Source organism: Saccostrea cucullata, unplaced genomic scaffold (assembly GCF_032062105.1).
Source record: "Saccostrea cucullata isolate Sc308-1 unplaced genomic scaffold, CSIRO_AGI_Scuc_v1 ctg2434, whole genome shotgun sequence".
In the NCBI taxonomy this organism is placed as follows: domain Eukaryota; kingdom Metazoa; phylum Mollusca; class Bivalvia; order Ostreida; family Ostreidae; genus Saccostrea; species Saccostrea cuccullata.
Window position 1 is genome coordinate 1 of NW_026935972.1, and position 17342 is coordinate 17342.

Genomic DNA, 17342 nt, shown 5'->3' on the forward strand with positions numbered 1-17342 from the left:
ATATACATCACAAGTTTAAGAATATACATCACAAGATATTGAATATACATCACAAGATTTTGAACATACATCACAAGATTTTGAATATACATCACAAGATTTCGAACATACATCACAAGATTTTGAATATACATCACAAGATTTTGAATATACATCACAAGATTTCGAACATACATCACAAGATTTTGAATATACATCACAAGATTTTGAATATACATCACAAGATTTCGAACATACATCACAAGATTTTGAATATACATCACAAGATTATCAAATATTGCAACGTTTGACATGCCATATGTTTGATTGATTGTATATTCTTTAACGTCCCTCTCGAGAATTTTTCACTCATATGGAGACGTCACCGTATGCCGGTGAAGGGCTTCAAATTTTGACCTTTACTCGGCACTCAGGGCCATTGAGCGGTGAGGGATCTTTATCGTGCCAACGCCTGTCGCTGACAAGGGGCCTCTGTTTTTAAGGTCTCATCCGAAGGACCCGCAACTTTCACTTCAAAGTGCCAAGCGCATGGCGAAGGAACAGTTGCTACCCACTTTAACGAATAGGTCAGTCGCGTCCGAGATACGAACTCACGACCTTCCGATTACGGAGCGAGCGACTAATAAAATGAAATTGAAAACTTGCTTTAAAAGCACACACACACGTGTATATCTTCTCGTTAATTTATTTTCTATGCTAACATACTTTTCCAGTCGTATCTCAGTAAATCTGACTTTGGAAAACAACAAAAAAACAATACATTTGTCACCCATTTATTCTTAGTGCTTACTGTCACTCTTATCACATTATCAGCACCGTAATGACGGCCGACGACAATGCCGCCGTGTGACAAAGCGCGATAACTCTGTAAAACCTGTGAAAAAGAATCTTGTATATATGGAGAATATTTTTTTTTTGAAGATCTAATCTAGACTTTAAGATATTAACAGGTCGTGATTTACATTTACAATAAAAATATTTTACAGCACTTTATTATCATCATTATTATATGAGTAGTTTTGTTTTAAATATAATATAAGTTCACTGAAAGAAAAAACCTTGTGAATTTAGCTAGTTTGCCTGGAAAAGCGTTTGTTATGATTAGTAATCTTTCAGTTTACTGGCTAAGATATTTGAGTTTTGAAGCGGGGGTCATATAGATACTTACATACATAGTGAAAGTCACCTATCAATTCTAGATTCACTAATCTTATCTAGGAAATATAGCCAATACCTAGTAAAACTGCTTTTTAGGTAATGATTGTATGGACAATAAATTTACTTGTCTCCTTAGTGACTTTAACTAGCTATTTTTTACAGTGTTATTTTTCTGTTAAAACATCTATCAAAAAAAACCTTTTAGGATAACTTCGTCCGAGATACGTGATAGATATTGTCAATTAATCAAAAGCATCTTTACGAAAAAATAATAGACTCATCTACACATCTCACCTCCCAATACTGACTCATGTGTGAATTATTCTTGAAAAAAACATTTAAAGATTTTTTTATATACGTATACCTATGTAAAACTTTGATCAGCTTTTAAGGCCCCACCCTTGATTCCCCCGGGGCGTTATGATTTGTACTGTTCCAAGTTTCGTTGAAATTGGCCCAATAGTTCATCAGAAGAAGATGAAAATCTTCAAAGTTTTCGACTACAACTACAATGCCAACGATAAACAACTAACAAATTTTGATCAGAAAAGCTCACTTAAGCTTTTTACTCAGATAGGCTAAAACTACCACAGAGTCTGAGACATGAATATGTGGAGATAGCAGACAGTATTCATTGACAAGCTCACAAGTCCATTTAAGAATACAGAATAGGAGCAGGGAAAACAAGGACAGGGTCTCCGAAACATCAGAGGAGGAATCAGGTTACATGGAGGAGTGAGCATCCCATGTCGACCGGTCACATCCGCTGTGTGCTTCTTGTCACGATCAGGAAATAACAGAAAATTTAAAAAAGTGTTTTCTTTTTAGATGTTAAGTGAACAAGATAAAAGAGAACAAAGTACTCTTGAATAATTTCAAAAGTCGTGGGTTTAATACAATTGTTATGAATAAAAACATTAAAGGCTAAAAATCATCGTCGATCAAAACATTATTCTGTGGTGAAACCTTTAGAAAATTGTTTGGTTGCCTTCTCTCGACTTGGTCTGATAATATTAGGTCCGTAGGTACGTGTACATGTAGGTTAGATTGGTTTTTTTCCATTTTAAAGAGTACGTAAATGAATCAGTTGCTTCTTGGGGGGTAAAAAGTTTTGACTCGGGCTATTCTTAGCCATTCGGTTGGGAGAAGGAAACGAAACAATATCTTACATACTGGCAGGACAGAGTTCTAAATGGAGATAACTGGTTCAAAATGCTTTCAATATTGAAAAAAAACTACGCAAGTGAGATAAGGTTACACATGGAGGTTTCTATGCAAAATATTAATTAAATTCCATAATTGCTCTAAATACCGCACAGAAAATGTTAAGACTTGTTTTCTAATACATCCTTGGTACCCACGAGATGCGATAGCCAGTACACATTATGACGTCATATTATGACGTCATCGACCTCTACTATACTTAAAAAATAAGGTAACATTTTTAAACATCTATCGGGATATAAATACGGGTAGGTCACGAGATTAAATTCCATAAAGCCCGAAGGCTTTATGATGAATTTAATCTCGTACCGACCCGTATTTATAGCCCGATAGATGTTTTAAAATGATACCTTATTACTTATATTTACATTTGTGACTAATTCATACTTTATATTTGCCTGATTGTGACTTTTAACGTGTGGAATACATTATTTTTCAAACCCAACGGCAAGTATGTAATTCAGTGAACGCGCGTCTACCCTTTATGACGTCACTGAGAAATTACGTCAAACGATTATCCATACGCACATCTATGACCTCTTGAACCCATACCTGTATTTATACAGTTATAGATACGCATTCCTTTCAGTATTGTTATATAAAGGAAAACATTTGCAAATGTAAATATAAGTTTATAAGAAACATCAACAAAATCGCTTCGGTGCAAGGGCATACCTTACTTTGTTGTACAGAAACGGGGTATAAACAGACGCAGGATATTCCAAGGATTTAAGATATTGCTGCACAAATGTAGGCACTGCAATTGTTTAGTTACTAATCGTGCAGTTTTAAGTTTAAACAGGCAAAAATTCACACTCCAGTGTAAGTTTCTTGAAATTTTGTATCGATTTAGAAAGTGCATAGGATTTGTGCAGTAATTTTAATAATTTTAAGAATATTATCCTTAATATTATACATTGTTTATTTCAAATTAGATAGGATGTGCCCTTGCGCCGACGTGATTTTGTTGATGTGATTTATTACCTTGAATGGGAGAGAACAATGACATCATAATACTGTAAAAGTACTTTTTTTCCTCGTGGTATTAATTTACGCTATGTACGCGGTTACAAATTTTCCGCGGAAATTTGTCCAAGCGTATTTAATATAAATGTTAGGTATATAGTGACTGTCTAAAAAATCCAGCGGACATTGAGATTCCGCGGAATTATGACCCCGTAGAAAAAAGTACGTCTACAGTATGACGTCATAATGTGCACTTGCATTAATAAACTGTGGATACTAGGTACGTATAAGAAAATCAATTTGAACTTTCTCTGTACACAAAATATACAACTTGTGAATCTTTATTGGCTCATTTGCATAGAAATAGCCATACATGTATTTAGCCTTAACTCACTTGCGTATTCAATATTGGTTTAAATAATTTGGAAGAAATTTGGTTGTTGGGTATGCCAGGGCATCAATGATAGATGGAAGCCTGTGTTTGACGTCGGTGGACGGGCAATATTGATATTAAAATAGGAGGTCTCTTGTAATTTAAATTTATCTACAAGACAACATTTTTAAAATCTAAATTTACAATTATATTTCAAAATGAATTGGAAATATTAGGAATCACCGTTTAATTTGTTGGGTATGCCAGTGAAATCAACAATACTTGGGAACGAGGGTTCGCCAGTTATGCAAACCATTAATTTAATTTTACAATGGAATAAACAAGACAATGATTTCTTAAATATCTTTTCTTTTTTGGTGTTAATTTAAGGAAGCGCAGTCTAGTTTGTTGGAGTTTGTTGCAGTTGGAGTTAGTTGTCGTTATTACAATTATCGTTGATGCCCTAGCATAATCTATCAATTAGACAGTGAATCCTTAAAATTCCATTCCATTGTAAAATTACATCGATTATTTGGATTTGAAATATGTTCTCTATTAGATTTGAATTACACGATGCCTCCCATGTCATTTTCAGTACTCCCCGCAGACTGAGGTCTAACACAAAGACAGCTGCACGAGATTTACATGCATGTTAGGCTTTTTTTGCTTCTGACAGGGTCATGGCGAAATTGAAATTCCGGTAGAATTATCAAGAAATCAAACCAACTTACTTTCAAAGACCTATCAAAGAGAAAACAAGTAGAAATGGAAATACAACGTTATCATACACTAAGCTCCAAACCTTCCTTGACTCTGTGGTAAAAAGTGAACAATAGGTACTTACTCTATTAATAATGTTTTTAATATTAGTATATTAATTTGACAAGGTTAAAAAATCAAATTGATTGCAAAGCGACAAGAGGAAAAACTATTTTTAAAATTCTGCTATCCGTTGAAAAGTGTCTCAAAGAGTAGCTATCCAAATATTTTCCCGGGGTCAAAAACCCTTTTGGTGCATACAGTAAATAACAGAATTGTAATTAGAGCATTTATCCTTATCCATTTATTTGCATAATTATATAATGATTTTTCTTAATTATCAAAACAAAGCTGATGTTAGATCCAAGAATTTAATTCAAATTTTTCCAAAAAAAATAGCCACTAAATAATGGCTTAAATATTACTATGTCGGCGTTTAACAACGGTCAATCAAGTACAATTTGATAGAACATAATAAAAGCAGGTTTGGTGTGGTGTTTAGATATTTTTGTATCGTAGTCAACCCAGTCCGCCAAATGTTTTCTTATCCTCAATATTATCGTCCTTCCCCAAAATCCTCAGTATCCATCAAATCCTCCCTAGAATCCTATAGCTCTTCCAGATCTCCCTGATTCTCTTTTTTATCCTCTAGCTCTTCCAGATCTCCATAATCCTCTTTTTAATCCTTTAGATCTTCCAGATCTCCATGATCCTCTTTTTAATCCTTCAGATCCTCCACCGTGACCTCCTCTTGAATTATCGCAGTCTATGTCGTCTCCAAATTCATTACATCCATAATCTGTAATAGGCGAAAAAAATTACTATATTTCATTACCATGTAAGACCCTTTATCACTGATACAGCTGATGTTTCAATATATTTTCTTCGCTCATAGGATATACGAATAAACGTAAAAAAAAATGTAACGGTAAACTCCTTGGAGTTTTATTATCATCTCTGAAAAAAACTAATATATATATTTGATGGACAAAAAAAAAAAAAAAAAAAACAGTGGTAATTATACGACACATTATATTAATTTGCATTTAAATTCTTTTTTAGAAGTTGAATTGCCATACTCACTCAAATATTATCTTGAAAAGAAACATTGAATTATGATGAAAGGAAATAGAAAGAGAATATAACGTATATAGCAAACTTACCAGTCGTTAGGGCCACATGAACGAGTATTGTTATTACAACCAAGACGACGAGTTTATCCATATTATGCAGCTTATTTTAAGCTTGGAGATAAATTAATTATTGAGTTTAAGGCCTTATACATTATAAAGGAACCTTACATTCTGTTGGTGTAGTCACATTCACCAATCAACGCTTATTTATTAATAGCAATAGAAATAATGAATATGATGGAAATGTCAGATGTTTGGGAAATCAAATGATGATTCCACACGTTGTAATACATTTGACATAAGATGCATAAAAGAAACATAATTAATCAGTAGTCTCTGTCGAGACTGTAGCTCTACTGGTTTGTACCTATAATAAAGGAAGAGAAAAGTAGCAGTTGGGATATAAAACTTTGCAAAAGCAATAAAAAGAATAATGATCCTTGATTAATTAAGTTTCTTTTTGTGGCAAGATTGCAATAAGACTATAACTGTAGGAAAAGCTTTTAATAAAATTTTACAGTACTAGGAGGAGATAGTTCACTTCACAGAAATTTCTATTTTTAGTAACCACGGCAACACCGTTCATTGAAATCAAAAACCCATATACATATTTCTGTATCCTTGTGTAGTCTACTTGTAGGCCTTTCAACTGCCGGTAGGGCTCGCTGTTATGAACGATAAGTCATAGCTGAAACTTGTTTAGAGCAGATCAGAGGTATCTAACTGTTTATACGCAAGTCAGTTTTTGGCATTTTTCAATCACAATTTTAAAAGAGGCAACATTGCTCATCATAACTATACACTTAGCAACTGCTTAGTTTGGTTAGAAAGATTTAATGTATTTACACTATATAATTAATTAATAGAGCCCCACCCTAAGACTAGAGCAATTTTGGAAGAAGCACTCTTGTCCAACATAACTATGCACTTAGCTGGTTTATCTTATACCAAGAAACAGAGAAGGTTTTTAAAGAACTAATACGTTTTTATTACATGTAATAATCAATATAGCTCAACCCTTACACCAGAATCCCTGATTCTGGAGTCATAGAATTCATAATTTCAGAAGAGGTGCTCTTGCTCATCATAACTATGTACTTAGTTTATTTAATAACCAGAAGCAGAGAAGATAATTTTCAAACAATTACATTGCAATTTTATTATATAATCAATAGAGCCCCACCTTTAAACATAAACACCTGACCATGGGTCAATAAAATTCACATTTGTGGAAGATACACTCTTGCTCATCATAACTATCCACTTAGTCAGTCTATTTAATGCCCAGAGGCAGGGAAGAAGATTTTCAAAGAATTAATGCATTTTCACTATACAATCAAAAAAGCCCTGCCCTAATACCAGAACCCCTGACCCTGGGGCCATAAAATTCACAATTGCGGAAGATACATTCTTACTCATCATAACTATCTGCTAAGTTGGTTTTTTTAATCACCAGGAGCAGAGAAGAAGATTTTCAAGAAATAATGCATTTTCACTATAAAATCTATATAACCCCGCCCTGGCACTATAACCCCTGACCCTGGCCATGAATGTCACAATTTTGGTAGAGGACTCAATGCTCATTATAATCATGCCAACAGTTTGACTGCTTGATGTTAAGGAGTAAAGAAGGTGATTTTAAAGTTTGCACTAATTTTAGTGGTTTTGACCGCACCCCTCAAGCTCCAGGAGGGCAGGGACTATGAAATTCAAAGTTTTTGTTCCTCTAAACTGATAGATGCTTTATGCTAAAATTGGTTGAAATTGGTTGAGCGGTTGCAGAGCAGAAGCTGAAAATGTTCAAATGTTAAGACACGACGCACACCGCACGATGACAGACGAAAACGGATAGCAGTAGGTCACCTGAGTTAAGGAGGCTAGGTGGTCAACAAATAATTTTTTTATTAAGCACCAGATATAACTTAAATTTTGGAATATGATATCTTAAGCTGTCAGCTATCATGATCATTTGGCAAAGAAAAATTTCATAAATTTTAATTTTAAAATTTGATCATTTTATGATATCTTTATATGGAGCTTGTCTGCTAAAGAAGGTCAAAATAGTCTATAAAAATGGCCACGACCACCGTGCCTCTTTAACTCAGGTGACCTAAAAGTAAAATCTGCCCTTCTTCGTAGTTCTAACCTGATTAAATTTTTATACTTGGTCGTTCTTTTTCGTGCTTAGTAACACAAATAAGATAATAACTTGCATTTACTCGTAAAAGTATATATATATATATATATATATATATATATATATATATATATATATATATATATATATATATATATATATATATATATATATATATATATATATATATATATATATATATATATATATATATATATATATATATATATATATATATATATATATATATATATATATATATATATATATATATATATATATATATATATATATATATATATATATATATATATATATATATATATATATATATATATATATATATATATATATATATATATATATATATATATATATATATATATATATTCATATAGAAAACGCAAAAGTGCACAAAACATGACACTATATTTTCTTCTTCATAAAGGCCTACTACTTGTTGCCAATTTTAATTGAAATTAGACCAAAACCGTAGGAGGACCAGCAATTTAAAAGAATCTCCAAGAAATTTCTATTTTTAGTGACCATGGCAACACCGTTCATCAAAATCAAAAACCAATAAACAGAATGATGTATCTTAGTATAGTCAACTTGTTTGTCAAGTTATATAAAAATCAAAGCAAAACTGTAGGAGAAGTAGCATTTTAGACGTTTTTCACAGAAATTTCTATTTTAGTAACCACGGCAACACCGTTCATCAAAATCAAAAACCGAAACACAGATCTAGAATTATGTATTTAGTGTAGTATACTTGTGTGCCAAGTTTGATTGAAATCAAACCAAATTTGTAGGAGGAGTAGCATTTTAAGAGAATCTCACAGAAACTAGTAACCATGCACGGCAACACTGTTCATCAAATACAAAAACCCATACACAGAGTAATGTATCCTAATGTAATCTATTTGTATGCCAAGTTATATTGAAATCAGACCAAAACCGTAGGAGGACTAGCATTTTAAAAGTACTTTACAGAAAATTCTATTTCTAGTAACCACGGCAACACCGTTCATCGAAATCAAAAACCGATACACAGAATTTTGTGTCTTTGTGTAGTCTTCTTATGTGCTAAGTAATATTGAAATCAGACCAAAACTTTACAGACAAACAGACAAACAGACGAACAGACAGCTAGACGGACGGACGGACGACGGACGCATTGCTATCGCGAAAGCTCTTTTAATCTCTGACCAGTAGAGCTAATCAAAGTACTGAGACAGTACTGAAAGACGGGGTCAAAATTATAATTTTCATTTTAGATTTCACAAATATGATTTTTTTTAACGAGTTTTGATAATTCTTTTTAATTAACAAACTAAAAACAAACCTGTGAATAATATAAATTCGCGTTTTTCATTTAATTTGAAGTAGAAATTTCAATAATTGCTAAGTCTAGAAACCTTTTTGAATTGTCCAAATTTCACCTGGTCCGAATTAATATTGTTTTGGAAGTAAACAATGGATGATGCGTAAGCAGTCGTACTACTACACAGAAGAGTACTTTGTTTACTAGTGTTTTTTACAATTAATATTTCGAGTTTACATTCAAAGATGCTTTATTAATTTGATTTAGAAAAAAAGTTCAGATCACTTTCTTCAGTCTGATACAGAATGGTTATATTTTGATCAAAACTATTTCTGCACTCTTTCATATAGCGTAGATTTAATTTATGTGTTATCACCACGGCTTCCTTTTTGAGGGCTCTGGCAGTAAACTAATAGACGGGGTCACGTGACCCCGTCTAATCTTTGTTAAATTTTTATTTTCTGTTGTTTGTGAACATTTGCTTCTAAATTATTATTTTTTTTTAAAATAAATTATTTTTTAACTTGAAAAGCAGGAGATTACATATGTATATATTGATCGGTATGTCTGTCCGTGGGTATCCATCTCTTATAGGTAACTCCTCGTATACCGTTGAATGAACTTAAATGACACTTTCACAGAATCTTTGTTAAATAGTGCCATTTTGCACCTTCTATTTTACTTTTTGATCCGACACATATTTTGTGTTACCTAGAGCAAATCATTTGCACTTTCTTTCTATAATATTAAAGTATACCCATCTCTTCTCCGCAACTCCTAATGTGCAACTGACAAAAATGTCATGATACTTTCACAGATTGGGCTCGCCTCCCTCCAAATATTTCTTTCAAATATATATACTATAGGCCTTGAAAATTGCGGTTTACCTTTTTTGGGGGCTTAGCCTCCCAATTTCAACTACACCCCCCCCCCAACTTTCAATGAATTTCCGACGCCCATGCAATATGAGCTGCAACTATGATGTAAGATTTTTGTTGTTGCAAAATTGTAAATAGCTTTTTCAACGAAAGAAAAAATTACGTTAATAAACATCTGTTGCTCATATTTGGAAGAACTATTTATAAGCTTTGATTGAGTTCAAATTACATTATTGTCTTCCTGTACAATAATGATTTTTTTTATAAAAAGTAAAATGATATTTTAGATTAAATTTAGCAGTCTTTCTTCGGCTTTGTTTTATTCTAATTGTTCATGAAGGTTTAAGGGCAGATGATACAAACAAAAAAATGGATGCCTGGATTGGTATATATTTTTTGGCCTATTTTCGTTGAAAATGATGCAAATAATAAATTTCTAGAACATAAAAAAATTGTTAACCTTCTGTGATGTTCAAAATTCTGCCCCTCTGAAACCATCCTTTTTAATCTATAGAAATATTTTTCACTTCAAATCTCATTTTTGTGAAAATTTGAATAAAAAATTAGAAACTACGAGGTGAACGTTATTCATTCTACTCATTAAAATATGACTCAGGTGGTTAATTTCATATCTTTTGACAAAAGTTTGTTTGTGTCATCTGTTCTTCAGTTACATAAAGAATAATCAAGTTAACACATTTTACCAGCAAAATAAAATATTTAAAAATGCATCTTATATTGCTTTAACGTAGAACCTACGTCGTATGACATCATAACTAGTGAATGTGTTTAGCCTGTGCTAGGTCCATTAATTCAATGTCACTTTTTTTTCGTACTTACAGCTTCAGTATAGAAATGGTAAAAAACACTGCATTTTGAAATCACAGAATTCAATTCAAAATCGTGTCGAAATAATCTTAATTCAATTTATATATTTTTTGGTTATAATGCTTTAATCTGGAATTAGAGAAACCTGTAGGCACCATTTATTTACTAGATCTTGACCTTAATTAAGTTGACAAATCCAAGACTTATCTTGTGTAATGAAATTACAATCAATACAACTTACTGAAATAAAATGTATGGTATACTATATGTAGCAATTTTGAAGGAATGCAAAAATCCTAAGAGATCTTCAGTGTAGTCAACTAAATATTTTAATATAGTGATGAAATATGTCTAAGTCAAAGATTTATGTGTTGTAGATCATGCGATCGTTTGTACATTTTTGTTATATCATATATCTATCATGAATATGGTGTGCATTCCTTTTCATAATTATTTGTTACTTATCCATCTTCTTGTGTTTCATTACAGTTTTTCTATCAAATATGAAATTTTTAAATAAAAAGTACCAATGATGTATTCGTTTTGACAAAAGAATTGACCTATAGGAGAGAACAATTTCCCTGAAAAAGTGACATTTAAATATTAATCTTTATTTGTTATTTTATACCGTATATATGTCTAAATTTTTCAAATTTGTATTTTATACCAAAAATTTATTATTAACAAATTTACAATAAACCTCCAAAATTGGCTGAAATACCATTTTGTCTGCTAAAGCATTGAATTTTGCATGAATTTTGGCCGAGATATCCTTCAGGGCAGGTCTGCCCCTAAATAAAATTGTGATATTTATACCACCCCTTGAAAAGTGAGAGGGTATAGAGTAATCGGGATTTCCGTCCGTCCGTCCGTCCGTCTGTTACGCTTTATAATACTGAGTGAAATTTAATGAAACTTCCACAGAATCTTTATTACATGTAGCCATTGTGCACCTCCTATTTTACTTTTTTATTTGACACATATTTTAGTTTAGGTTTTCCATAGCAAAACATGGATATTGCCATTATATGTTTACCTATGACGTCACATATATAAGCTTTTGGATAACATTTGATAGGACGAGTTATTCCTCTTTACACATAACCGTAAAACAATATATAGCAACACATGGACATTATGGGAGGCGGGGGGTATCATTTAGTGAGCTCATTGCTCACAGTACCTCTAGTTTAATAAGTTATGATGTAAGGAATGATTTAAGATAGAATGTTTTAGGGGCACCCCTGCCCTAGGGTCGAAATTCACAAAAAAAATTTCAAAAATAAGGAAAGAAAACATGATTTCGAAAAGTTGCTTCAAATTTATGCCAAATGTTTTTATAGACCGACTAGCTCAGTTGATATATGAATTGGTTTTGCATTGTGAAATGTTTCTTTTTAAAGTTGCGGGTTCGAATCCACCATACTTTAAAAGTTTTTAATTTCGCCTTTTCAAAGATATTTTAATGTTTTTTAATAGACTTGTGCATTTTCCTTCAATTATCTATCCCTTATGTATGCCCATTCTTTATACATGAAAAACTAAAGAGATGTCAAATCGTAACAATCAAATGCACAGTTGTCAGTCAGGCTGAACAAACCTCAGTATAAGCACACTTTCTCCGAGAGCAAGAATAACTCACTCTGTGTTATTTGATACAGGTATTCTTGCCAGCAATGAGCTGCGACGAATTTCAATAGTATATATTCCATTAGAATCACATTAATTTTGGCTACATATTTCAGTAACTGTGCTCCCTAGGATTTGATCTCGTCTTGACAAGTACCCCTAAAAATAACTGAAAATGTGTAGTCGCAGTATGTATTTACCATACCAAGTTTCACAGGCTGTACTAGATTTAAAAACAAGGAAACATATCATTTGCTTTTAACTGCTTGATAAGCAAGTACTAATTTATCATTTTGAAAAGTTTGAAAATCTTGTGACAAAGACTTTCCCGACATAGGTTCTATCTTAAAAACGATCAGTAAATTACTGTATATCTAAATAAATATTTACGATTACAGATAAATCCCTACCAATGGCTACAACTACAAGTTCTGCTCAACACTTTATTGAGTGTGAACACTGTGAAGAAAATCCGTCAAAATTTTTGTGCAAAACTTGTTCTGGTCATATGTGTGAAATGTGCAAGACAGACCACGAGATGAGGAAATTCACCAGACATCACGAAAAAACAGAACTGACTTCAGATAAGGAATATACAACAGAACGTCCACATTGTTTTCTCCACATCACAAAAAAGCTAGAATGTTATTGCTCTTCCTGCCAAAAGCCTATATGCACCCAGTGTCTAATTGAAACACATAATGGTCATAAAGTAGAGAATCTGGAAGAAACGTACGAGAAGATTAGGAGAGATCTTCAAATGGAGAAGGAGGAAATAGAAACAGTACTTATGCCAAAATATCGGGATTTGTTGTCGAAGGAAGAAGCCAAGACTTCAGATGTATCAAAGAGAGCAGACCAAGGTCGGAAGCAAATTGAGGATCACACAGAAAAGTTAAAAACAAGATTTTTAATGTTCCAAGAAGAAAGGTACGCAATTTACGAAAAGAGGAAGAAAAGGTGTTGAAATCAATAAATTCAGGATTCAAAAGATTTCATAGAAAAAAGAATTCAGCAGCTAATAAGAATGCAGACGCAAAAAACAAGCAACTTTTAAGAAGGACAAGGGATTAAATTTTTTATACCTGTGGATCGCACAACATTAAATGAACTTAAAAAATGTCAAAGAAATATTGAGTACAAAATTGAGGACTTTCAAGCTGGTGATATAAAAAGAATCGCAGACGGAGGAAGATTTGGAGATTTTCCACATTTTTCTTTATCATAATTAAAAGAAATTCGAGGCAAGAGAGCAGGAAGGAGACGTTATCGTTACGAAGATTACCATCCGATGACAGATTTATTTATTGGTGCTAAAGATGATTATTATGTTTCAATGAACAGATATAGAAATAATGAGATTAGCTACTATTTGACACTTCCATATCTACCTTTTATGATTTGGGAATTCTAATAAAGAAATACTATTTAAGTGATTCAATAAGAAATAGTACAATTTTAAAAATAAAGAAAACGAAAATGGATATCATTTTTGGATGGATCAAATTGTCAAAAGAACATACTTTTAAAAATATTGTGTTTTATATGAGTAACTTTATTCTAAAGAGAGTAAAAAATGTTGACCGAAATTTATATATGTAACTGCAATCTCAGGTACAAATTAAAAACAAGAGGCCCAAGGGCCATAGCGCTCACCTGAGCACATTAACTATGAAAAAGCACATTTTATGATTTGGACAAACTAGAATCTATACTACCTGAGGATAATTCTACATAAATATTACAAATTATTTCTTTGGAGTACTTGAAAAAAAAGAATTTAAAAGGTTTCTCTATATATTCCTATGAGAATTTTTGGTCGGCCAATTTGGCCCCACCCTACCCTGGGGGTAAGGATTTGAACAAACGTGAATCTACATTACCTGAGGATGATTCCACATGAGTTTCATCTTTCCTGGCCCAGTGGTTCAAAGAAGAAGATTTTTTAAAAATGCCATTAATTTTTCCCAAATTCATAATTATCTCCCCTTGGAAAAGGGCCACGAAAAGGGCGTGGCCCTTCATTTGAAGGAACTTGAATCCATTTACCCAGGGATACTTTTTAGCAAGTTTGGTTGAAATTGGCCCAGTGGTTCTTGAGAATAAGATGTAAATGTGAAAAGTTAACAACAACGACGACAACGACGACGTCAACAAAGACGACAGACAACGGACAAAAATTGATCAGAAAAGCTCACTTGAGCCTTTGGCTCAGGTTAGCTAAAAACGATGTATATAGCCAAATTAATGTCCATATTCCAGAACTGAGGTGTTCAATTTTTTGTTTATTTAATATTTTAATTTCAAACCCAAAATATTTTAAACATAAAAGACAAAGATTTTCAACTTTTCTGAAAATAAATAAGGACTAAGGAACCTGCAAGCGAGTTTATGAAGCTATCTTAGGACAAAGACATATCTTAAGACGAAAGTATAAAATATCGTAAAAGAGGCTAACGGAGGTTTCTTTCTTTTTCTTTTGAGAATTCCTAATCATCTAAATAACTTTACTGCGACAACATGTATTAATTCATGTATTTTATTAGTTGAGGGAGAAAAAGGCAAAACACGATCATATTCTTTGTGATAGCAAATGACAAACCTTAGTAATAATTTGGCGGTACGAGCACTTCCTGACAACGGAGAAGTTTTACGATATATATCCGTCATACTAAAGATTAAATCAATATCGTTAAAAAGCAGATAGTGATTACTATTATGGTTTTTAAAGCAGATTCCAAGTTTGGATATAAAAATCGAAAGGCCCTGTCACAAGCATTCCAAGGCTATAGTTCGACATGTAAAAAAAGCTATTTTAAAACTTTCCAATTGTTTTTAATTAAATCACTATTAGAACAAAGTCTAAGTGCATAAGTCTTAAAAAATAATTTATTTACATGTATCTTACAGACGTTTAATACCTGGGAGGGCAGAAGTAAAACAATGAAACTATACAGTCACTCTGCTCAGCATTTTATTGAGTGTGACGATTGCGAAGAAAGTCAAGCACAATTTTTATGCAAGATATGCGTTTGGCATCTGAGCAAGACTTGCACTGCAAAGCAAGAGAAGAGAAAACACACAAAATTTCACGAGATAAAAGAATTGACGGAAACACTTTACTGATCTGACCATTAAACCAGAATGCTAAAAAATTTTTGTTCACCCTGTCAGACACCAGTATGTTCAAAATGTTGTATAGAAAACCATAAAGGACACAAGGGCGTGGAAAAGTGTATGATTAAATGAGAGCAAGATTTCAGAGAGATAAAAACGAAATAGAGGCTACACTACTACCACAATACCATGATTTTCTGTCAAAGGAAGAAGCAAAAGAATCAGATCTATCTAAAAGAATAGATGAAATTCAAAGGCAAATTAAAGTTCATACAGAGAAGATAATAGGGAAAGCTAAAATGGTAAAAGAAGAGAAAATACGGGATCTTTGCAAAGAAGAACAGAAGACAAAGAAATGATTCAGATATAGAAAAAAAATTGATAGAAAGGCGTATCAAAATACTGAGCAATATCAATATTTATTTAATGCACAAATTGGGGGCTAATCAACGGATTGTATTTTTGAATACAATAGAGTGTCATAAATTATATGAAATGCAAATCTTTCCTTGTTCTTCTGATTTCAGTGTTGAGGATTATCGTCCTGGTGATGTGGATCAAATTTTGAGCGAAAAACAATTTGGCGATTCTCCTAATTTTCACTCAAAAGAAGATATAAAGGAGATGAAGAGAAAGAGACAAGAGACGCCGGTTATGTGCTGTGAAGAGTACCCTGAAATTGAAGACTTTCACAGATCACTCTTCTTAGAAGGTGAAGATAAAGATTAACATTACATAAGCATGCAATATTAATCTGAACAACATATAAGGAAAACAATCTTCGCTATACATATTTTTACAGTTCAGGTTGTTCAGATTAATGTCGAAATTTTTACAGATTAAAGTGTAAAAACAGATTAAAGTGTAAAAATTATAGATTGAAGTCTAAATTTTACTCATGCTTACATATGCGCACTCTTCCATGGCATCTGATCCCACCTCTGTTGTTTTGGAGGTCCGTGTTTGCTCTGCTAACTATTTTACGTATATTGTTTATTGATATTAAATACTGTTCGTATCTTGAAAATCTTCTAAGAAATTAAACTGTGATTCTGAGATATAATATTTCTTCAATTTGCAAAAACCCCGTGGGGATCCGGGTTAGAATAGGTCCTCAGTACCCCCTTGCTTGTCGTAAAAGGCGACTAAATGGGGCGTTCCTTCGGATGAGAGCGTATAAATCGAGGCCCCGTGTCACAGCAGGTTTGGCACGATAAAGATCCCTCCCTGCTCAAAGGCCGTAAGTGCCGAGCATAGGCCCAAATTTGCAGCCCATCACCGGCAATGGTGACGTCTTCATATCAGTGAAATATTCTGGAGAGGGACGTTAAACAGTATACAATCAATCAATCAATCAATTTGCAAAAGAATGATTCATTTTAAGGATTTCAAAAATAATATGCGAATATTAAGACGTTTTCCTTTGATAATAAAAATGTAAGAATTGAGAGAAAATTGTTTTTGAATTTGAAATTCATGGAGAAAATACTTTAATTTTTTTTGTTTAGTCGGGGTTATCCGGTATAAAAATGTTAAAAACAGGATTTATTACATATTGCTTATTTCTCGTACCCTGAATCAATGGTATATTCAATGATTTCATTACTGTGTACAGTAATTTTTGTCATTAGACAACCTAGTAGACATTATTTTGGTGTTAGCAAAAGGGGCTCCTTTAGTCATAAGATATTCCACCTGATTTTCAAAATAAGTGAAAATTGATTATAAAAAATATTTACATTATTTCTGCGTCTCCATGTACTTTGAATACATACAATGCATTAATAAACTTCTTCAATTTCAATTTTGAAACATG

The 17342-nt window shown here is 32.6% G+C and overlaps 1 protein-coding gene across 1 annotated transcript; it reads left to right on the forward strand.

The window, feature by feature from the left end:
• The first annotated feature begins 12821 nt into the window (after positions 1–12821).
• On the forward strand, positions 12822–16255 carry LOC134244387 (E3 ubiquitin-protein ligase TRIM45-like). The gene is made up of 2 exons (XM_062726666.1): positions 12822–13339; positions 16054–16255. The coding sequence occupies exons 1-2, from the start codon at positions 12822–12824 to the stop codon at positions 16253–16255; spliced, it is 720 nt and encodes a 239-aa protein (XP_062582650.1).
• The last annotated feature ends 1087 nt before the right edge of the window (positions 16256–17342 follow it).